The sequence below is a fragment of the Barbus barbus genome, assembly GCF_936440315.1.
Source record: "Barbus barbus genome assembly, chromosome: 23".
Taxonomy (NCBI): Eukaryota; Metazoa; Chordata; class Actinopteri; order Cypriniformes; family Cyprinidae; genus Barbus; species Barbus barbus.
Window position 1 is genome coordinate 30,712,795 of NC_136751.1, and position 23,894 is coordinate 30,736,688.

At 37.9% G+C, this 23,894-nt stretch overlaps 1 protein-coding gene across 1 annotated transcript in view; it reads right to left on the reverse strand.

The window, feature by feature from the left end:
- LOC306843250 (tyrosine-protein kinase CSK) overlaps nt 1-23,894 on the reverse strand; it is a 30,192-nt gene that overhangs the window by 3,022 nt on the left and 3,276 nt on the right. Inside the window, exons 2-9 of the mRNA XM_079374615.1 lie at nt 14,606-14,676; nt 12,655-12,768; nt 10,400-10,512; nt 6,127-6,346; nt 4,608-4,701; nt 3,056-3,121; nt 2,877-2,976; nt 699-789 (exon numbers count right to left, since the gene is read on the reverse strand). Of these exons, the coding sequence (XP_079230741.1) occupies nt 699-789; nt 2,877-2,976; nt 3,056-3,121; nt 4,608-4,701; nt 6,127-6,346; nt 10,400-10,512; nt 12,655-12,768; nt 14,606-14,620 (813 nt within the window). The 5' untranslated portion in view covers nt 14,621-14,676. The remainder of the gene's footprint in view (nt 1-698; nt 790-2,876; nt 2,977-3,055; nt 3,122-4,607; nt 4,702-6,126; nt 6,347-10,399; nt 10,513-12,654; nt 12,769-14,605; nt 14,677-23,894) is intronic.

Here is a 23,894-nt window from a genome sequence, read left to right on the forward strand (position 1 = left end):
ATCAGTGACAGCGCCACCTACCGGCAGCTTTAGTTTAATTTTTAAAGTATCTTTTATGTTATTTAAATCATTTAATATTTCTACATTCAAAATTGTATATTTAAAACATTAACCTCAACATGAATTTATGAATTTAACTGCACTCTGAGCCTCATTAAACATCTGGAAATACACCTACAAGCCACTTGTGTTCTTCTGTGCCACCTCTGTAGAACACATTTATTCCTTAAATACTGATTTCATTTGATTGGCATCTTATTCTACTTGTTTTTATTCTGTTGTTTTAATTAGAAATGATAAAAAGCTTATAAATATTTTTTTAATTTGACAAAAGATGACACTTTTAATAAAGTTAGAAAAATGCCATTACAAAGGTAAAAACTAAATTCCCTGTAAATCACTTTAAGGAGTCTAATATCACCTTGTAATGGGAAGGCTAATTTTTGATCAGAAGATTTCATTATTAATTTGAAGGCGCTCCTAAATTGTTGAGCGTGCACAAGCACTCCTAGAAAGAAAAGGAAACGCAGAGGCCTGAGATAAAACATGCTCTGACAACCATCTACAACATATTACCATATAAATACAATACTGTAAACATTGTGATAATTCAACAACAGCAGATCATAAGCAATTAATGGCATTAATTAGTTCATGATTCAACTTTTAACAGCAACACTGAGAGAAACGGCACTGACCTTGGTCATGTATTCAGTCACGATGAACAAACTGCCTCGTTCCTCCACGATCACCCCTAATAACTGCACCAGGTTAGTGTGTCTCAGCTGACTGCAACACACACACACGCACACACAAACACACTGAAAGCACTGACAGCCAATCAGAATCCATCAGATTTTAAAAACTCTGTATGCGTTTTGTCAAGTATCATATTTGCTTTTATAGCTCATATAGTCTGATCAACTGAGAACATGAAGTAAAAACAGCTCAATTTTATTCAGACTCAAACAGAGCAAAATATGAATTTGCTGCAGATGCTGATATTTCTATGATGAAATTCTGATGCTTGTAATGTAAATAAATGAGATCTTTATATATCTTTATAGTGCAGCAGATACTGACATAAAATGATCTAAATATCAGCGGTCACTCTATATCTCCAGTAATAGGTCTATATCTCCAGTAATAGGTCTATATCTCCAGTAATAGGTCTACATCTCCAGTAATAGGTCTATATCTCCAGTAATAGGTCTATATCTCCAGTAATATGGCTATATCTCCAGTAATAGGTCTATATCTCCAGTAATGTCTATATCTCCAGTAATATGGCTATATCTCCAGTAATAGGTCTATATCTCCAGTAATAGGTCTATATCTCCAGTAATATGGCTATATCTCCAGTAATAGGTCTATATCTCCAGTAATAGGTCTATATCTCCAGTAATAGGTCTATATCTCCAGTAATAGGTCTATATCTCCAGTAATAGGTCTCTGTCTCCAGTAATATGTCTATATCTCCAGTAATAGGGCTATATCTCCAGTAATAGGTCTATATCTCCAGTAATAGGTCTATATCTCCAGTAATGGGTCTATATCTCCAGTAATAGGTCTATATCTCCAGTAATAGGTCTATATCTCCAGTAATAGGTCTATATCTCCAGTAATAGGTCTATATCTCCAGTAATAGGTCTATATCTCCAGTAATATGGCTATATCTCCAGTAATATGGCTATATCTCCAGTAATAGGTCTATATCTCCAGTAATATGGCTATATCTCCAGTAATAGGTCTCTGTCTCCAGTAATAGGTCTATATCTCCAGTAATAGGTCTATATCTCCAGTAATAGGTCTATATCTCCAGTAATAGGTCTATATCTCCAGTAATATGTCTATATCTCCAGTAATAGGTCTATATCTCCAGTAATATGTCTATATCTCCAGTAATAGGTCTATAGCTCCAGTAATATGTCTATATCTCCAGTAATAGGTCTATATCTCCAGTAATAGGTCTATATCTCCAGTAATAGGTCTATATCTCCAGTAATAGGTCTATATCTCCAGTAATAGGTCTATATCTCCAGTAATAGGGCTATATCTCCAGTAATAGGTCTATATCTCCAGTAATAGGTCTATATCTCCAGTAATAGGTCTATATCTCCAGTAATAGGTCTATATCTCCAGTAATATGGCTATATCTCCAGTAATATGGCTATATCTCCAGTAATAGGTCTATATCTCCAGTAATAGGTCTATATCTCCAGTAATAGGTCTATATCTCCAGTAATAGGTCTCTGTCTCCAGTAATATGTCTATATCTCCAGTAATAGGTCTATAGCTCCAGTAATATGTCTATATCTCCAGTAATATGTCTATATCTCCAGTAATATGTCTATATCTCCAGTAATATGTCTATATCTCCAGTAATATGTCTATATCTCCAGTAATAGGGCTATATCTCCAGTAATAGGGCTATATCTCCAGTAATATGTCTATATCTCCAGTAATAGGGCTATATCTCCAGTAATAGGGCTATATCTCCAGTAATATGTCTATATCTCCAGTAATATGTCTATATCTCCAGTAATATGTCTCAGTAAGATGAGATTGAAATGATCCAAACATATAATGCAATGCTGATTGAGAGATGAAGAAACAAACGCTCCTCAGAAGATCCTGATGATCAGATTTGAGACGCACTGATTTTACTAGAACATGATTGATGGAGAATCAAGTAAAGCTGAGCTGCTTCAGTCCAGTAAGAGTTCATCTGGAGATATGACTGCAGTTATTCTGATGTTTACTTGATCTAAATCAGTCCAGATTTGACACTGAAGCAGCCGCTGAAGCTGGACGCTTGCACACCTGTATAAAGTTCTGAAGTCCAGGTGAAGGTCAGTCTGATGATCTGTACTCACGTCATGACTGAAGCTTCAGCGAGGAAGGCCTGAGCCGTGGCGTCGTGTTTGATGCACTTCACTGCCACCTTTGTCCCTCGGTAATCTCCCACCATCACATCTGACACACACACACACACACACAGATTACACACTGATTCTTCATCCTCAAACACAGCATCACACGGATCTTCACGCACCTCCGAACTCTCCTTTGCCGATGGTCTGTATGAGTTTGAGATCTTTCCTGTTCATAGCCCATCCACCTGTGAAGACAAACGTCTTAAAGATAAAAGTGCTTTCACTTCTGAGTCCTGACAGATCTGAGCAGACATCAGCATGAACCTCGCTTCACATTCATCGCTGGGATCTGCTGAGATGCATTTCCTTTCATCTTCTAGATTTATTGAACAGTAAAGTTTACTGTAGTTTAAAATGAGCTCCATGTAATATTGCATATAGCTGTTAAATCAAGGAAAATACAAATCATTTAGAAAAATTAAAGAATGTTGTTTGTAGGATGAACGTCAAGGTTATTATCGTTAACTAAAACAAAAACATTGTTAACTGAAGCTGAAATAAAATATGCAGTTCAAGTTGAACCACTAAAATGAGTAACTGGAAAGAAAATAAACACTAAAACTGAATAATGAATAGTTAATAATAAATATTTACTAGTATTTGAAATAAAAAAAAACTTAATATTGTGAAAGCACACAACAAAATGACTAAATATTAAAACAAAAAACCTAAAAGTAAAAAGTTACTTCAAAATATTAACAGAAATACTAGACAAATAATGCTGTAATAACTATAAAAGATAATAATAAATTAACTAAACTATAATTGCTAACTGGAAATAAAAATGCCAAAAAAAAAGCATTATTAATAATAAATTAACCCAAATAGTAATTTTTCAAATAAACCACAAATTATGAAAATGACAAAAGCACAATAACAAAATTACAAATATTTTAACTAAAATTCAACTGAATACTCAAAAAAAAAAAAAAAACCCTGACCCTGGAGCACAAAACCAGTCATAAGCATCAATCATAAATCATCTTTCCATTGATGTATGGTTTGTTATGATAGGACAATATTTGTCTGAGATACAACTATTAGAAAATCTGGAATCTGAGGGAGCAAAAAAATCTAAATATTGAGAAAATCTCCTTTAAAGTTGTTCAAATGAAGTTCTTAGCAATGCATATTAATAATCAAAAATGAAGTTTAAGTCAAAATATCTTCATGGAACATGATCTTTACTTGGACAAATCTATAATTTTGACCCATACAATGTATTGTTGATTAATGTTTTGTGCTCCAGGGTCACATATAAATAAAAACTATAATAGTATGTACATAATACTAAAATGAAATTATTAAAAGAAAAAAAAAAAGAAAATTACCCCATGATGTCAACAAATAAATTACTGTGAACTAATAAATTATAAATAATTAATTATTATTTATAAAATTAATAAAATAAAATTACTAACTGGAAATAAAATAAATAAAGACTAACTGAAATAGCAAATTCATAATAAATGATAAATAAATAATATTATAAATGTATATCAAATAAATGGTTTTTAAAAATGAAAAAAAACAACAGCAAAACAATCTGGAATTAAATTGAAACCTGATAGCATAAATTAAAAGCTACTTTGGAAAATAAAGATCTATAATAGTAGATAAATAAAAGTGAAATAGCACAGGATCTCTGTTGAAGCTCAAAGAGAGACTGACTCCTGGAGAACTCGTCCTGCGCCGCCACCGTCCCCTCCATCAGCTTGGGTTTGATGAGCCGCGTGCAAAGACCGTCAGCGTCTTTAGTGTAATGCTGCACACACACACACACACACACACACAGGTTAACATGCATGATCAATAGTCACGTTGCACACAGAAGCGGTTATGAACTCTGCTCAGGGTCGGAGCACTTCCTGTGAAAGAGGAAACACACAGAGACTGTGGGCCCAAAACAAGGAGAACGGAGGGGAAGAGTGACAGCAGCCCGAGGGAGCAGAGCATGCTGGGATAGAGGTCACACTCGTCTCACGGCGCTCTGTTGAGATGTTTCCGGTACAAACATGACTTTCTGAGCTGATGCAGAATTAGCTTTCCTGCCACTAACAATAAACATCCAGGGGAGGAAAAATGACAAACGCATCAAATCATGAACAAAACGAACGATCAACGACTCAAACTCAGTCAAATCACTACAGCTCAATCAGCTGTCATGGGTTTTTCTGTTTTTAATACATCTTTTAAAAACATTATGTCTTCATATTTGTGTTTGCTCATTCAATGAAAAGCAAAAGCAAAAAAAAAAAAAAAGTTACAAAAATTCTTGTTTTTTATGATTTTGTAAATGTATTTTTTTCCGAAATTACAAAAAGTTTTTTAGCTGTCCTGGACAACATAATAATTCTCTTCATCAGACTCTTGTTGAGATGAAACTCAGGAGCCACTAGAGGGCAGAACAAACTCTTAGGAATCAATTTCATGAACACACACACACACACACACACAGGTCTGCTCTTGTTAACAGCGGTGACGTTGATTCAGCTTGTTATGACACGCCATCAAGAGAAACAATGATGAGAATGAGAAAGACGACAAGAGAATGTGAAGAATGCCTCTAAACACACACACACACACACACACACACACACACACACACACTCTCACACTCTCACACACACACACACACACACGCATGTTGGTTTTGCTATATTTGAGAGGACTCTCCATAGGCGTAATGGTTTTTATACTGAACAAACTGTATGTGCTATTGCCCTACACCAACCCTACACCTAAACTTAGCCCTCACAGGAGACTTTGTGCATTTTTGCATTTTAAGATAAACTTCATTTAGTATTTTTAATAATTTATTTCCCTTGTGAGGACCGGCCAAATGTCCTCACAAAGTCAAAAATCTCAGGCTTTACTATCCTTGTGGGGACATCTGGTCCTCACAAGTATAGCTAAACACGTACACACACACACTCACACTCACACACACACACACACTCTCACTCTCACACACACACACACACACACACACACACTCTCACACACACACACACACACACACACACACACACACACACACACACACACTCACTCTCTCACACACACACACTCACACACTCTCACACACACACTCTCACACACACACTCTCACACACACACTCTCACACACACACACACACTCACACACACTCTCACACACTCTCACACACTCTCACACACACTCTCTCACCTCCACCAGCTGCATGAGGTTGTCGAAGTACTCCTCCTCGTCGATGGACAGTTTCCCGCTGTGGTAGATGATGCGGTAGTGCTCCACCTTGCTGTCGCAGCTCACACACAGCGTGTAGTCTCCGGGGTAGTTGGTGCTCTCTCGCACCAGGTACAGCCCCGTCTCCGGCGGATAGAGGAGCCGCTCCGCCTGCTCACGCGTGATCTTACCGTGAAACCATCTGACAAACACACAACACTCACATACATTAATATCCTTCATGAGCTCATACAGTGTGTACAGTAGAGAGAGACTTCAGCTGAGACTCAAACTCAATGTCATCCGGTCAGATCGAATCCAGCAGATACTCCGTCTGTATTATTTGATGTTCTTTTGATTTCTCTTCTTTGATCTTCCTGATGAATTCGACATCATTGTTCTGCAGATATTCTCTCGCGAAGTGATTTAATTCAACAATATATGATCAGTGTTATTATTGTTACCTAAAACTATTAAAAATAGTCTTTTATTGAATAGAAGTCGAAATAAAAATTATTACATTTAGATCCTTTAAAAAAAAAAAAAAAAAAAAAAATATATATATATATATATAAAAAATTAGAAATGCTGCCTTGGCAGCAAACTGAAATTAAATTAATTTAAAGTACTAAAGTTACTAAAAATACTGAAATAAAAATTAAGCTATACAGAAACCAACATAAAAAAAATCTGTATATGGTAATAATCATAAATAAATAAATACACACACACGTAAATATATATACATGCACATTAATCGCATACAAAATAAGTTTTTGTTTGCATAATGTGTGTTTGTTGTATATTTATTATGTATATATAAATACACGATATATATTTAGAAAATATTTACATGTCTATATTTATATTACAAATATAAATATACACATGCATGTGTGTATATTTGTGTATAATTGTTTATAATAAATATACAGTACACACATATGTAAACAAATTTTATTTTGGATGCGATTTATGAATTTTACATAAATAAGTATAATGTGCATGTGTGTGAGTGAGTGTCTGTGTGTGTGTGAGAGAGTGTGTGTACTGTATATATATACACATACATACACACATCAAATAATAAATGTGCTTCTGAACAGAAACAGGTAGTGAGACTGTAGACATGCTTCAGTATACTGATGTATTTCACAGACTACATCAATGTCACTGATATTATATATAACTGTATTATAAGTTATTCTATGTATGACTCTGGACTTTCATTGATTCTAACATTAATGCTGTTTGTTTTGAAGCAGCAGAAGTAGTTAGGGAACTCAGATTTCAGCGGATGACTGTATTTCACTTCAGCATTTCACTCGTTTACTGAGAAACTCTATGAGTAACAATCATCAGGAACAGCAGTTTCCCTGTGTGACCAATCACTGGCAGCTGGACACTGAACCCTTCAGAGCTTCATCACATCAGAGACTTCTGACCAACACAGTAACGCTCAGATTTCAGCTCTAAACCACACGAGTCTTGGGTTTAGGCTTCACAATATCTAGAAAAATAAACATTAGTGATTTTAATGAGTGCAGCTAAAATAGTGTTTCCTGCAGAGGTCATTTTTAGAGACCGCAGGGCCACATGAGCGCGTGTGTGTGTGTGTGCGTGTGTATATGTGTGTGTGCGTGTTACAGTGTCTGTGTGTATATGTGTGTGTGTGCATGTGCACGTTTAAGTGTGTGTGTGTGTGTGTGTGTGTGTGTGCTTGTGTGTGTGAGAGAAAGATTGAGCATGCTACTGAAATCAAATCATGCAATCCGAGTCAGTCACACAGAATGATGATTCAAATCTAATCAGGTTAGAAAACAAAAACGTCATGTTTGAGTGGAATCAGCAAACGCCGAGGATTGTGGGTCATGAGCTCTGTGCTGAACACACACACTTCATGCAAAAATGCAGAAGAACTGCCAGCAGGAATGCACTTGTGTTTACTGACAGCAGAATGCATTCTCCTCCATCACCCGCTGTCTTACTCTGAAAACATCCTTCAATAAAACATCCTCCTGGATCACGTGACGCCTTCATGAGCCAAGTCACACATTAGCTGAGCTCTGTATATATTACCGTCTTTTACTGTTATTAGTCGTCTTTTTTTACATTTGGGGTAGATTTTTTCATTTGTCGTTGGTCTGGAGAGGTCACACAGTCGGAATCTTGCTTATCTCTCACCATCATCCTCGCCAATTAAGAAGAAAACCAATCAACAGCCGCAGCGGGCGAGCCAACACTGAAGACAATATGGCGGTCACTATAAAGCGATTTAAGGACATTTTGAAGGCTGAATCAGCAGCAATACGCACCGAATTCACCTCTCACATGACTACAATCCAGAATATACGCTCTAAAGTTGACTTTTTAATCGGGGAACAGAGAGAGCACAGGGAGGTGATCGGCGATGCCCTCGAGCAGCAGGTGACTGATCTACAGGACCACAGCAGTAATCTCCACCTGCTGGGACCTGAAGGGGCCGAGAAGGATGACCCGATCGGCTTTCTGAAACGGTCTCTGCCGATCTGGATCCCATGACTTGCGGGCAGAGATATCGACAGCGAACATGCACATCGAGTTTACTCCAGAGCTTCAACGGATCACTCCAAAGCGGGTGACGGTGTGATGTTGAGCTTCTTCCCCGACTTCTCTCCCGCGACGGCAAAGAAGCGGAGCTCCTTCAGTGCAATACGGAAAGAATTGAAAGAGGCAGGTCTGCAGATCTTTCTTCAGTATCCAGCTACTCTGAAGATCGTCATGAAACACGGCAAGACCAAACTAATGCACTCACCGGATGAAGCGGGTCAATTCCTGAGCTCCATTCCCGCTCCTCATTCTCCTGGGATGGGTTTGAGATAATACTGAGTGACTCCACTTCTGATTTACTGATCTAGATCTTCATGTGTCAATCAGCTACTGGCAGTTCTTCATGTAAGATAGGAAACTTGGTATCACTAATGCACAGTTTTCATGATACAATTATTTATGTGTTTCCTCGTTATGGAAAGTACATACTCTTTGTGTGAACTCAGTTATTCTGTTCTCTTATAATGGCTAACGGCGGTGTCCTAAAGACTGGTACTGGCTGTCATGTTACGGTCACTGATTAAGGGGAGGGTTTTTACTCCAGTCTGTAAAGTTTTATGGGGTGGGTTTTCTTTATGTTAATGGCTTTTTAAAGGCAGACTTGAGTTAATTCATTTGCAGTGGTATAACTTTCTTTCATTTGTTCAGTTCAGTTATTTGTTTGATAGTAATAATAAAAATAATAAGTTGTAATGTCAATGGTTTAAATGACCGCCATAACTACTGCGTACCAAAGAGGGTTGACATTGCTTTGATCCAGAAAGCTCATTTGTGGAAGGATGATGTTCATAGATGCAATAATAAATATTACGAGGTGGTCTCTTTTGCTGCGGCTGACAATAAAACTAAAGGTGTTTTGATAACTGTTTGAAGAAATTTAAATATTTCCATGTTAGACAGAAATGGTGATAATGCTGACAGAATTGCCTGTACATCTCTTGTGGAAAGTAATTCTCCCTGATCCTAACTGCTCATTCTGTTGTTTCTGCTTCAGTTGTTTGCTCTTTTCTCCTCACACTCATGCAGACCACTGTCCATAACAGCTATCTGGTCTAAGGATATCAGTGGTGACTTACAAACTTTGCTTTCTGATTGGATTTGGGAGACAATCACATCCTCGAAGAGCCCAGATCATCAGATGATCCATTTGTAATTGTGGCATGGACCTTGTCTGTCCCCTCTGGGGCGCTTCTGTGTGCATGTATCGCCTTTCCCAAATTGCTGTTTATGTATGTCCATTATGCAGTTATGTATGCATTTTTTTTTTTGAGTTTGCCTTTAAATAAAATAAAAAAAATAATCGCTCACAAAAAATAAAACATCCTTCTCCGTTCAAAACCAACATTTATTATTGAAATCCAGCTGGACTCGTTCTGAACAACTCCATGAACTCAGAGAAGTATTAACACACGACGGTGTGTTTGAGGGGGATTTGCATAATGACTTCATGTGTTCTTTGTGTGTGTGTGAGAATCAAACATCTGATTCAGACGCGTCTCCAGCAGCAGAAGCACAGTCTACACTCATCCATTCTCAAGACCTTCCACAATAAAACCACCATCAGCTGAACCAACAGTTACCCACAATTCATCAGGGCTGGAGTGCTCTGTGATCTGGGTCTGGAGTTATTGATCTGAGAGCTGGATGAAGATCATGATCAACTCACGGCATCAGGCTGAGCTTTCCTCCGGATTTGACTCCTTCTCTCTTCTGGACGTAGTTTGCTGGAATCATTCCCTCCCGGCCAACAGAGTTCTTCGCTTTGTACCAGTTTGGGTCCTAAATCAATCAATCAATCAATCAGTCAGTCAGTCAGTCAGTGGAGAACATGAGCATGACAACACGACTGACAGAGCTGAAATTATAACTGAAGATGTCTGCTGTAATTTCATGAGGATTCAATATATACAGTGGAGCAAATAAGTATTTGATACACCGCTGATTTTTCAAGCTTTCCCACTTACAAAGAATGGAGAGATCTGTCATTTTCATCGTAGGTACACCTCAACTGTGAGAGAATATTTTTTTTTAAATCCAGAAAAATCACATTTTTGAATAATTAATTTCCATTTTATTGCATGAAATAAGTATTTGATACAATATAAAAATAGAACTTAATATTTGGTACAGAAACCTTTCTTTACAATGACAGAGGTCAGAGGTTTCCTGTAGTTCTTGAGCAGGTTTGCACACACTGCAGCAGGGATTGTGGTCCACTCCTCCATACAGGTCTTCTCCAGATCGTTCAGGTTTTGGGGCTGTCGCTGGACAACACGGAGTCTCAGCTCCGCCATAGATGTTCTATTGGGTTCAGGTCTGGAGACTGGCCACTCCAGGACCTTGAAATGCTTCTTACGGAGCCACTGCTTAGTTGCCCTTGCTGTGTGTTTGGGGTCATTGTTATGCTGGAAGACCCAGCCACGACCCATCTTCAATGCTCTTACTGAGGGAAGGAGGTTGTTGCCCTCACGATACATGGCCCCATCCATCCTCCCCTCAATACGGTGCAGTCGTCCTGTTCCCTTTGCAGAAAAGCACCCCAAAGCATGATGTTTCCACCCCCAAACTTCTTCCTCCAAACACTGAGAGTGGAGTTTATACCAAAAAGTTATATTTTGGTCTCATCTGACCACATGACCTTCTCCCATGCCTCCTCTGGATCATCCAGATGGTCTTTGGCAAACTTCAGACGGGCCTGGACATGTGCTGGCTTGAGCAGGGGGACCTTGCGTGCTGCAGGATTGTAATCCATGACGGTGTAGTGTGTTACTAATGGCAACCGTTGAGACTGTAGTCCCAGCGCTCTTCAGGTCATTGACCAGGTCCTCCCGTGTAGTCCATCCCAGCCTTGTGCAGGTCTACAATTGTGTCCCTAGTGTCCTTAGACAGCTCTTTGGTCTTGCCCACAGTGGAGAGGTTGGAGTCTGATTGATTGAGTGTGTGAACAGGTGTCTTTTATACAGGTAACAAGTTCAAACAGGTGCAATTAATACAGGTAATGAGTGGAGGATAGGAGGGCTTCTTAAAGACAAACTAACAGGTCTGTGAGAGCCAGAATTCTTGCTGGTTGGTAGGTGATCAAATACTTATTTCATGCAATAAAATGGAAATTCATTTTTCAAAAATCATACAATGTAATTTTCTGGATTATTTGTATATTCTGTCTCTCACAGTTGAGGTGTATCTACGATGAAAATTACAGATCTCTCCACTCTTTGTAAGTGAGAAAACTGGAAAAATTGGCAGTCTATCAAATACTTATTTGCCCCACTGTACATGTCAACATTAACGCACTTGATCTGAAATGGTTTAAATGGAGACTTAAGTAAAAAAAGAAGAAGCATAATTTCTTCATGTAAACAACCAAGTAGACTCATAATTAATTCATATAAATAATAAAACAAACAAACAAAAAAAACAGTATGATCACTACAGCAGTCATGATGTTGTTACATTGTTTCACCAAATGTAATAAACATAAACAATGTATATAGTATTAATTTATTTAATGCCATAACAGCAGAACATATTTTCATTGCACTCGCAGTACAAATAACAATAAACAATATTTTTAATAATATCAAAATATATTATTAATATTTACTATTATATATATATATATATATTATTAGAATATATGAATATTTTATTACATTAATATAAAACACCTTGTATACAACTTTTTAATTAAACATTTTATAAAACTTTTATAAAACTAAATACAGAAATGTATCTATATTTTTCTTAACAATATAAGCAAAAAAGCACTCTCAGTTTAATATTTAATAGAAAAAAAATTTAATAAAAAAAACTTTGTCCATTAATGACATTTCTTATTAATAACACATGGTAAATAAGAGGCGTGTCTGACAGGTCGTCTGGAGACATGACATCATCAGGTGTTTGCTGATGGGCTGTTACCTTGGTTACGCCGATGATGGTCAGCAGGTCTCCTTTGCAGAAGGGCAGGTCCTGTTCTGTGCTGCCCTGGAAATTATACTTGGCCACACACTCTGTGCCCGGCGGCCATGGAGCCTGAGAGACAACCAACAGCTCACTCTAAAGATGCACTCTACACGCTAACATGTGCTATACAGAAACAATAGACACTATTATACATTTTATGAGAGTATTTATTTTGCTAAATTTAGCAAATAAATACACATTAAAAAACAAAACAAAGAAAGAAACAATCAATCTGCCCAATTAAAAATAGATTTCATCTACCACATGCAAAATATAATTATTTTTTATTAAATAATAAACAGACATCCTAAAAATAAGGTTCATTTCCCACATACAAATTACAATGTTTTTAATTTAATTATATATATATATATATATATATATATATATATATATATATTAATGCATGTATTAATGCATGTATAATATATACACACACTCACCTAAAGGATTATTAGGAACACCTGTTCAATTTCTCATTAATGCAATTATCTAATCAACCAATCACATGGCAGTTGCTTCAATGCATTTAGGGGTGTGGTCCTGGTCAAGACAATCTCCTGAACTCCAAACTGAATGTCAGAATGGGAAAGAAAGGTGATTTAAGCAATTTTGAGCGTGGCATGGTTGTTGGTGCCAGACGGGCCGGTCTGAGTATTTCACAATCTGCTCAGTTACTGGGATTTTCACGCACAACCATTTCTAGGGTTTACAAAGAATGGTGTGAAAAGGGAAAAACCTCCAGTATGCGGCAGTCCTGTGGGCGAAAATGCCTTGTTGATGCTAGAGGTCAGAGGAGAATGGGCCGACTGATTCAAGCTGATAGAAGAGCAACTTTGACTGAAATAACCACTCGTTACAACCGAGGTATGCAGCAAAGCATTTGTGAAGCCACAACACGCACAACCTTGAGGCGGATGGGCTACAACAGCAGAAGACCCCACCGGGTACCACTCATCTCCACTACAAATAGGAAAAAGAGGCTACAATTTGCACGAGCTCACCAAAATTGGACGGTTGAAGACTGGAAAAATGTTGCCTGGTCTGATGAGTCTCGATTTCTGTTGAGACATTCAGATGGTAGAGTCAGAATTTGGCGTAAACAGAATGAGAACATGGATCCATCATGCCTTGTTACCACTGTGCAGGCTGGTGGTGGTGGTGTAATGGTGTGGGGGATGTTTTCTTGGCACACTTTAGGCCCCTTAGTGCCAATTGGGCATCGTTTAAATGCCACGGCCTACCTGAGCATTGTTTCTGACCATGTCCATCCCTTTATGACCACCATGTACCCATCCTCTGATGGCTACTTCCAGCAGCATAATGCACCATGTCACAAAGCTCGAATCATTTCAGATTGGTTTCTTGAACATGACAATGAGTTCACTGAACTAAAATGGCCCCACAGTCACCAGATCTCAACCCAATAGAGCATCTTTGGGATGTGGTGGAACGGGAGCTTCGTGCCCTGGATGTGCATCCCACAAATCTCCATCAACTGCAAGATGCTATCCTATCAATATGGGCCAACATTTATAAAGAATGCTTTCAGCACCTTGTTGAATCAATGCCACGTAGAATAAAGGCAGTTCTGAAGGCGAAAGGGGGTCAAACACAGTATTAGTATGGTGTTCCTAATAATCCTTTAGGTGAGTGTATGTGTGTAATATATATATATATATATATATATATATATATATATATATATATATATATATATATATATATATATATATATATATATATATATATATATATATATATATATATATATATATATATATATATATATACACATATACGCGCACAGATATATACAAGAAATACAAAAGTAAATAACCCACCTCAAAAAATAGAGTATATCTAAATATGCAAAAATAATTAGATGTTAGTGTGCTGTGTGTACCTGTAGAGCAGACATGCTGAGAACTGATGCTGGAGTCTCTGAGTGTCACAGGTTGACGAGAACCATCAGAGCTGAGGAGACAAAACACACATCCAGTCACTCAGAGCGTGTGTGTGTGTGTGATCGTGTGCGCGAGTGAGTGAGTGTCAGTGTGTGTGTGTGTGTGTGTGTCAGTGTGTGTGTGTGTGTTATTAATACTTTAACTTTGTTAGTTTCCAAGGCAACACTTTTTTTCTGGGTTCCTTTTTTTAAGCTTTTAAGATTAATTTCAGTGTGTATTTTTTTTAATAGTCTATTCTTGTTCTTCATTTGTGATCTAATCAGTATTTGATGATTGATTGATTTGTTCGTCATAATGTTGAGTCAGTCGCTCAGAATCAGAATAAAGCTCTTTCATCTTCTGCCTGTTATAATGTAGTGGTGTTTGTTGCTGTACATTAAACACTTTTCAGAGCAGAGACCAGATTTACACACTTTGTCCACAACCTCCTAAACTCTCTCTCTCTCTCACACACATACACACACACACACACACACACACACACACACTCCTACTCAGCAGTTTGATGGAAAATCCATGTCAGTTCTGTTCTCAGAGGTTTTTTCTGGTTTTCACTTCCTGTTCCTGACTGTTTGAGGGACTTCACATCACACTCGGACGTTGCTCACACTGACTTCATGCTGTTCTTCACTCTCAATAACATTTACTGCAGTAAATATCTGATTTGACCCTGCGGCTCTGTCAATTCCATTCAAATCGCTTTATTGGCATGACAAAAATACATTTTGCATTGCCAAAGCATTAAGACAACAAAGAAAATGGTTTATAACACATGAACATTTAGAACTTTTTATTTATATATTAGAACTAATATGTAATATATAACTAATATGGAAATGTCATTTACACAGATACGTGTAGGAAAAAACAACAAAAAATATATATATTATAATACAGAACGTCATGTAGTAACTACTGGACTGAGAATTGGAGCATTATGCAGATGTCTATTGGCTGTCTGTTTCTGGATTGTGTTTGTCTCTCAGCTGATGCACGATGCTACACATTTTGCAGCAATAAATGCGCATTTGGCTTTTTCACCAAGAATGAAACAAAGTTTTTCAGATGGGCTACAAATGTTAAATTGGGGAAATATCTGATTAATTTTGGGGTAAAAGTGGGCTCTAATGTTTAGGTATTTTGGGCACTCTGTGAGGAAGTGCTGCTCTGTTTCAGTCTCTCCCAGACTGCAGTGGGAACAGATTCTCTCTTCACGGGAGAGACTGTGCTGTGTGAGTGTGTGTGTGAGACAGACTGTGCTCGCTGTGTGTGTGTGTGTGTGTGTGTGAGTGTGTGTGTGTCAGTGTGTGTGTGTGTGTGTGTGACAGACTGTGCTCGCTGTGTGTGTGTGTGTGAGTCCTGAGTCAGTCTCGGCACCAGCTGAAGGAGGGGACTCTTACTTACGCTCAGCTCTTGCTGTTTTAGGGCTTTGTAATGGTATGTGTTGGGGTCGCTTGTTTTTAGGTGTTTCCAGAATTTCAGGGCTCTTTTTTGAATGTTTAGAAGCAGAGGGTATTGGCCTAATTCTGCTCTGCATCTGTTGTTTGGAGTTTTTCTTTGGACTTTGAGTATTCTTTTACAGAAATCTAGATGTAGAGTTTCAATTGGATGTTTTTCCTAATTTACAAAGTCAAATTTCAGAAGGACCCCACACTTCACTGCCATATAATGCAATTGGTTCAATTACTGCTTTGAAAAGTTTGAGCCAGATTTGGATTGGGATGTCGATATTAATTTATCTTTTTATGGCATAGAAAGCCCTTTGAGCTTTCTCTTTGAGTTCATTCACAGCCAAAGCAAAGTTACCGGTTGGGGTTATTTTCAGGCCGAGGTAAGAGTATGTTTTTGTGGTTTCAATGGTTCTGTGTGATAGTGTGAATGTGAGTGTTGGTCCCTGAGATCTGGAGCGTTTCTGGAACATCATTACTCTAGTTTTTTGGGGGTTGACCGTCAGGGCCCAGGTCTGACAGTAATCCTCCAGCAGATTCAGGCTGTCCTGAAATAAAGAAGACACTTTATTTCTGTGTCATGTAGAGTGAGACCTTGAGTAGGAGACTCTAGGCTGCTCTGCTCTGTCTCTCTCTCTCTCACACACACACACACACACACACACACACACACACACTCACACACACTCACACTCACTCACACACACACATGTTGGTTTTTGTGGTTTATGGGGACTCTCCATAGGCGTAATGGTTTTTATACTGAACAAACTGTGTGTGCTATTACCCTACACCAACCCTACACCTAAACTTAGCCTCACAGGAGACTTTGCATTTCTACTTTCCCCCAAAAACCTCACTCTGTATGATTTATAAGCGTTTTGAAAAGTGGGGACATGGGTCAATGTCCTGAAAAGTCACCTTCACCTTGTAATACCTGTGTTATACCTGTGTCATTATACACATTTATGTCCTCATGTCACAAAAACACACACTCTCTCGCGCACTCACTCACACACACACACACACCTACATCAGTTTCTAGTGAGTAGCTACACAGTACTTTGGGTCATACTAAAACACTTCTTTATTCTAAATGTTGGTTTAATGTGAAAGTGTAATTAAACTACACCGGACTTGATCCTGAGAAACCACTAGGTTTTCACTACAAAGCCCCAAAATAAAAGTTTGTTTAAATAGATTTTTTTGGGATAATGTATAATGTAAACATTAAAAATTAATATAAATTAAGATAAACATGCAGAAAAAGTCTGATCTGATGTCCACTGACCCAAACACTTCAACAGTAATTCTGCACATTACGGTGCTGCTCGCGTTCTTATTTCACAGACAGATGCTTTAAACTCTGTTTCTCATTTCCCATGGACTCACAGGAAGAGATTTCTGCTGCAAGAAGCTGTGCAAAGATCACGCATTCAAGCTCAGAGACTCTCACAGCAAAACCTGATAAAGATCAGACGCTCAGACTCGATTATCAACATCTAAACTGGTGCACCAAGGTCAAAGATGAAACCGGAGAAGGTATCTGTTTCTCCATCCTGAGAGGCTTCAAATAAAGCCATGACACTGGAGATGGAGGATACTCTCACAATCTGCATGAAAACCATCTAATGAAGCAGATCACAGATCTCCAGTTAAAGGAATAGTTCACCTAAAAATTAAAATCTCCTCACCCTCAGTTCATCTGAGATCAGGATGAGTGTGTTTGTTCATCAGGTTTGTAGAAATGTGTCTCTGCATCAGTGTCTCAGCAATGGATGCTCTGCAGTGAATGGGTGCCGTCAGAATGAGAGTCCAAACAGCTGATAAAAACATCACAATAATCCACACCACTCCAGTCCATCAGTTAACATCTGGAGAAGACTAAAGATTAAACACATCCAGCATTAAGACCTTTTTAACTCAAATAATGCATAATAACTCTTCCTTCTGTGAAAAAGTGTTCTGGTCTGAATCAGGAGAGAAATCTGCACAGATCAAGCAGGGTTTACAAGACAAAACAGAGCTAAACTTTAAAGCTTTAGTCTTCTCCAGATGTTAACTGATGGACTGGAGTGGTGTGGATTATTGTGATGTTTTTATCAGCTGTTTGGACTCTCATTCTGACGGCACCCATTCACTGCAGAGCATCCATTGCTGAGACACTGATGCAGAGACACATTTCTACAAACCTGATGAAGAAACACTCATCCTGATCTTGGATGACTTGAGGGTGAGGATATTTTTAGCAAATGTTAATTTTTAAGCAAATCCAGCAAACATCTAAAAGCATCAGGACAGGTCTCAGATACAAGAATCAATCAGCTCCAGAGATCCACGACTCGTTCACTTCATTACAAACCCACAGGACAAAATCAATCCCAATCTGTTTGCCTTTAAACTGTGACTCAAAAGCGAATCAGTTTCTCTCAAACGCAGCAGCTTGAACATGTTTAAACACGAGCGGATGACAAACTTCAGCGTACACATGAAGAGTCAGCAGAGAATCACGCAGGAGAAAATACAGCACTCAACCTTCACTGCATAGACAACAAATGAGACATTCAAGAAAAGAAACAAGCCCATCAGAGACGGAAGTGACCTTCAGCGGTCAGCCACGGACCGTTATCTTCAGCTGATTAATTCAAATGAACAGCCGGATCATCTCAGCTCCGCATGAACACACTTCAGTGTGAGCGGAAATACAAGAAGCGCCGATGCAAATGAGCGGACAACATGACATCATCGCTGGAAATAAAACACTGACCGCAACACTGATGCTTTCAGAGCAGGTGTTCATGATTCTACTTCCTGTTCACACACCTGTGACGATCCCTAGAGGACCGCATGAGGACTTCTGCTTTCTGACTGATTACAGAGATCAGAAACACAAGAACGACATACAGAGACACGCAGACCACAAAACCAACACAAAACCAGTAAGAAACCAGAACAAAATCAGAATGCAATCAGTACAAATCCAGCACAAAAAAAAAAAAAAAAAAAGCAAAACCAAAACAAAACCAGAATGAAACGGACAAAGTCCAAGAGAAATCCAGCACAAAATATTTTTAAAAAGTGCAAAGACGAGAACAAAATCAGAATAAAATTAGTACAAAACCAGCACAAAATAGTAAGAAAAAAATAAAAAAGTTCAAAACCAATATAAAATCAGCATAAAACCATAACAAAGAACCAGTATAAGCCCTTTATTAAGCACTAGTATCTCAAATCATATTACGATATCTTTGATACTTCTTGAGTTACAGCCACCAAGCTTTGGTATTTATTGCACTCAGACATCTATGTTCAATCTAGTTTTTTTGACAGAAGGAAACAAGACATTTCTAGATTTAATATTTTTTGCAAACTGACCCACATTTGGTTTTTGACCACTGAAAATGTGTACAAGTTAACAATTCACTCCTGGAGCCATGTTGAGATCCCAATATCTCTGGAACCAAACCATATAGGGCCTTAAAAATGAAGATACCAAAAGGAAAGTTTGTTAAGACCCAATATCTAAAAGGGCATCCAAATATATTTAACACTTATTGAGTTACAGGCTTGCAAACTTTGAGGAAAAAAAGTGCACATAATGAGACAAAGATTGCTGAAATCAACAGATTTTACTAACAGACCTAACAATCTGTGTAAAAATAAAATGATGATGTTGCGGTCTTTCTGAAGTCATTTTTACCCCCCTGTAATTTGGTTAAATTGACATGGAATGATTTGAACGCAATAAATGCGATTTGAATGCATGTGTTTTTGATTTTAACAACAGTGTTCCAGTTCATTTCTCATTAACAACATGCAAAATGAATAAAAGTGAAGTTCCCCTTCTTCCCTCATTTACTGCTGCTTCTCACGGTGCGGCCAAAAATATAGAAAGCCTCAAACACTCACTTTCTTCTGCCGAAGACTGAATGTTAAAACAATTCCACAGAAGTGAAATGTGTTCTGTGATCAGCAGAAGAAAGAAAATCCCACAGGTTTGAACACAAGGGCGAGTAAATTCTGCATTTCTGAGAGAATGATCCTGTTCATTCATTAAAACAGTGTCTGAATGAAAGCAGTGAGGAATCTCATGATGCAACAGCATTTCTGCTTTCATCACCGACAAACCACTGCAGTGTGTGTGTGTGTGTGTGTGCGTGAGAGTGCCTGTGTGTGTGTGTGAGTGTGTATGTGTGCATGAAAGTGTGTGTGCGCACGCGAGAGTGTGTGTGCCTGTGCGTGAGTGTGCGCGAGTGAGTGTGTGTGAGAGAGTGTGATTGTGTGTGTGTGTGTGTGTGTGTGTGTGAGAGAGACTGACTGACTGAGTGTGTGTGTGTGTGTGTGTGTGTGTGAGAGAGTGTGATTGTGAGTGTGTGACTGACTGTGTGTGAGTGTGAGAATGTGATTGTGTGTGTGTGTGTGTGCATGAGAGTGTGCGCGAGTGAGTGAGTGTGTGTGAGAGAGTGTGATTGTGTGTGTGTGTGTGTGTGTGTGTGTGTGAGAGACTGACTGACTGAGTGTGTGTGTGTGTGTGAGAGAGTGTGTGTGAGAGAGTGTGATTGTGTGTGTGTGTGTGTGTGTGTGTGAGAGAGACTGACTGACTGAGTGTGTGTGTGTGTGTGAGAGAGTGTGATTGTGAGTGTGTGACTGACTGTGTGTGAGTGTGAGAATGTGATTGTGTGTGTGTGTGTGTGTGTGTGTGTGTGTGTGTGCATGAGAGTGTGCGCGAGTGAGTGAGTGTGTGTGAGTGCCTGTGTGTGTACGTGAGAGTGTGTGTGTCTGTGCACAAGTGAGAGTGTGTGAGTCCCTGTGTTTGTGTATGTGAGAGTGTGTGTGCCTGTGTGACCGCAACACTGGTGAGTGTGAGAAAGTGTTTGAGCATGTGTGCACGCGCGTGAGAGTGTGTGCGCGCGAGTGTGATTGTGAGTGAGTGTGCGTGTGTGTGACTGACTGAGTGTGTGTGTGTGTGTGTGTGTGAGAGAGAGTGTGATTGTGAGTGAGTGAGTGTGTGTGTGTGTCCAGTAGAATAGCAGCATTGTGGCCTGATGACCGGGCATTAATGCAGCGGACACCTCCATCTGCTGAGTGCATGGATAACCATACTGCTCTGGAGAGAGTCTTCAGTCTAACTGACACACACACACACACACACACACACACACACGCACGGCCGTCTGCCACAACACTGATGTACCAATCAATAGCCAACAAAACACTGTTGTTTGCTCACGCTAATAAGACGTGAAGAGTAATGCAATGTGTAAATATCACGCTGCATGAATATGGTTATCATTCAGCACCATGAAATACATCTAAATACTTACTATAGCACATATGTACACCTAAAATAAATAAGCAGAGATAGTAGTAACTGATTATGTGTAATCTGGATTACGTTTTCAGATTCTTAAAATGATGTACTTGTAATTAGATTATATTAAGTAATCAGATTACATTTAGCAGATGCTTTTATCCAAACGAAGAAAATAGAAGCAATCAAAATCAACAAAAGAGCAATATATAAGTGCTAGAACAAGTCTCAGTTAGCTTAAAACAGTACACTTAGCAAGGGTTTTTCTTTAATTATATAATAAATAAAAAGAAAACCGATAGAATAGAGCAAGCTAGTGTTATAGAAGCCTTTTATGCTTTTGTTAATTGTGTAATAAATAAAAAGAAAACAAATACACAGAATACAAAAAGAATTGAGAAACTTGTGTTATTTTTTTAAAGAAAACAAGCAGTTAGTAAATGAATAGAGTGCAAGTGTTTAAGAACAGAATTAGAATAGAGTGTGTTAGAGGTCAAGGGTCAAATAAAGATGAAGAGAGGTGTTTTCAGCTGATTCTTGAAGATGGCCAAGGACTCAGCTGCTCGTTACGGTTATGATTTACACAACAGCAATAAATGATTCATAATTTACTGATTCTACTCAACTCTTCTCTATTCTCCCTTTGTAAAGCTGGCTAGCGCTTACACATTCAGAACGCCTTCTAGATCTGTGGACATTCACACAAAGAGCAGGCAACGGTCCGGTGGCTGTAATTACACATTTATACCATTTAATAATTATAAGCTTTTCTCTGAATCCACAAATCCTCTGCAGTTTCTTTATGAATGAATGTTTAATGCACTGGAAAACATTTTCATGCTATTTGTATTTTTATATCAATATGGTATGAGAAAGTCAATGTGGTAAAGAGTTTGGTCCAAAAGTACTCAAAGTAGTCTGAATATATTACCTAAAATCTGTAATGAATTGGATTACGTTACTAACTGCATTTGTCGCATCATTTGAAATCAGAAACAGACTTCAATTTCTAAGCATTGCACCCAGGTGTGTAAACGAGTAAATCTGCTCTGAAGTAATGTGCACTGTGTAAAACACTATATACATAAAACATGACCTCTGATCGCAGTAATTCATATCATATCAGCAGCAGGACGGATCTGGGCCACGAGCGTCGCAGGCTCAGTCTGATGTAGGCGAGCGACCCAAAAACTGAAGACGAGGAAGTGTCTCGCAGCGCTGGGAAAATCAGTCCTGACACAATCTCCACTATATACTCCAGCAAATGACACACGCTTCTGTTAGAGGAGTATATGATAATACACAGACACCTGAACAAGCCCAGCTTCAATCTGCATTTCACATGTCAGAAACATGTCAACATCCACTCATTCCTGCAACACCAGAGTCATGGGTTCGAATCTCAGGGAATGCATGGACCGATTGCATGTGTGCCTTCAATGCAATGCACTTTAGATAATAGTATTCGCCATATGCATAAATATAAACACAAATATAGATGCTACAGCAGACATTAATATCTTCCTCTACAGTTTCTCTCTTATTCTGGAGAAGCAGATTGTAGAGAGTCTTGACAAACAATTAGTTACCGTTGGTTACACTCTTCACATATGAATAACAGCTGAGCTGAATGTGGTTCAATGGCACAAACGTCTAAGGAAACGCTATTAATAAAGATGTAAAGATGATGATTTGCATTGGTTCTCCACTAGGGAATAATTCTTAAACTTATTTCCATTTAGTTATATTAACAGAATCTAAAAATGCTAAAAACTAGAGCTGTCAAACGATTAATCACATCCATAATAAAAGTTTGTTTACATAATATATATGTATATATAAATACAGTATTTATTTTGATAATATTTACATGTATATCCATTTACATATTTATTTATATTTTATATAATATATAAATACATACACAACATTTTTCTTAAATATATACAGTACATGTAAACTAAGACTTTTATTTTGGATGCGATTAATCGCAATTAATTGTTTAACAGCACTAGTATATATAAATACAAACGCATGCATGTATATATTTATGAAAAATATGTTATGTTTCTATATTAAATATATAGTATAAAATGTAAGAATATGAACAGTTACATTACTTTTAGTCATTTTGCAGACGCTTTTATCCAAAGTGACTTACAATTGGGATATGAATATATAAATGTATAAACATGTAAATATTTTCAAAATATATACTGTATGTGTGTGTATTTATATATACACAATAAATACACACAGTACACATACATATATAATGTAAACAAAAACTTATTTTGGATGCGTTTAATTATTTGACAGCACTACAAAAAACACTAAAAATCTATATGTAGACCATTAAAATGGCATTTCTTTAAATGTATTAATTTTTATTACAACAGAAGAATCAGAGGTACATATCAGCGCCGATGTGTTTATATACTCTCTCTGGATTTCATGTTTCTGACGCAT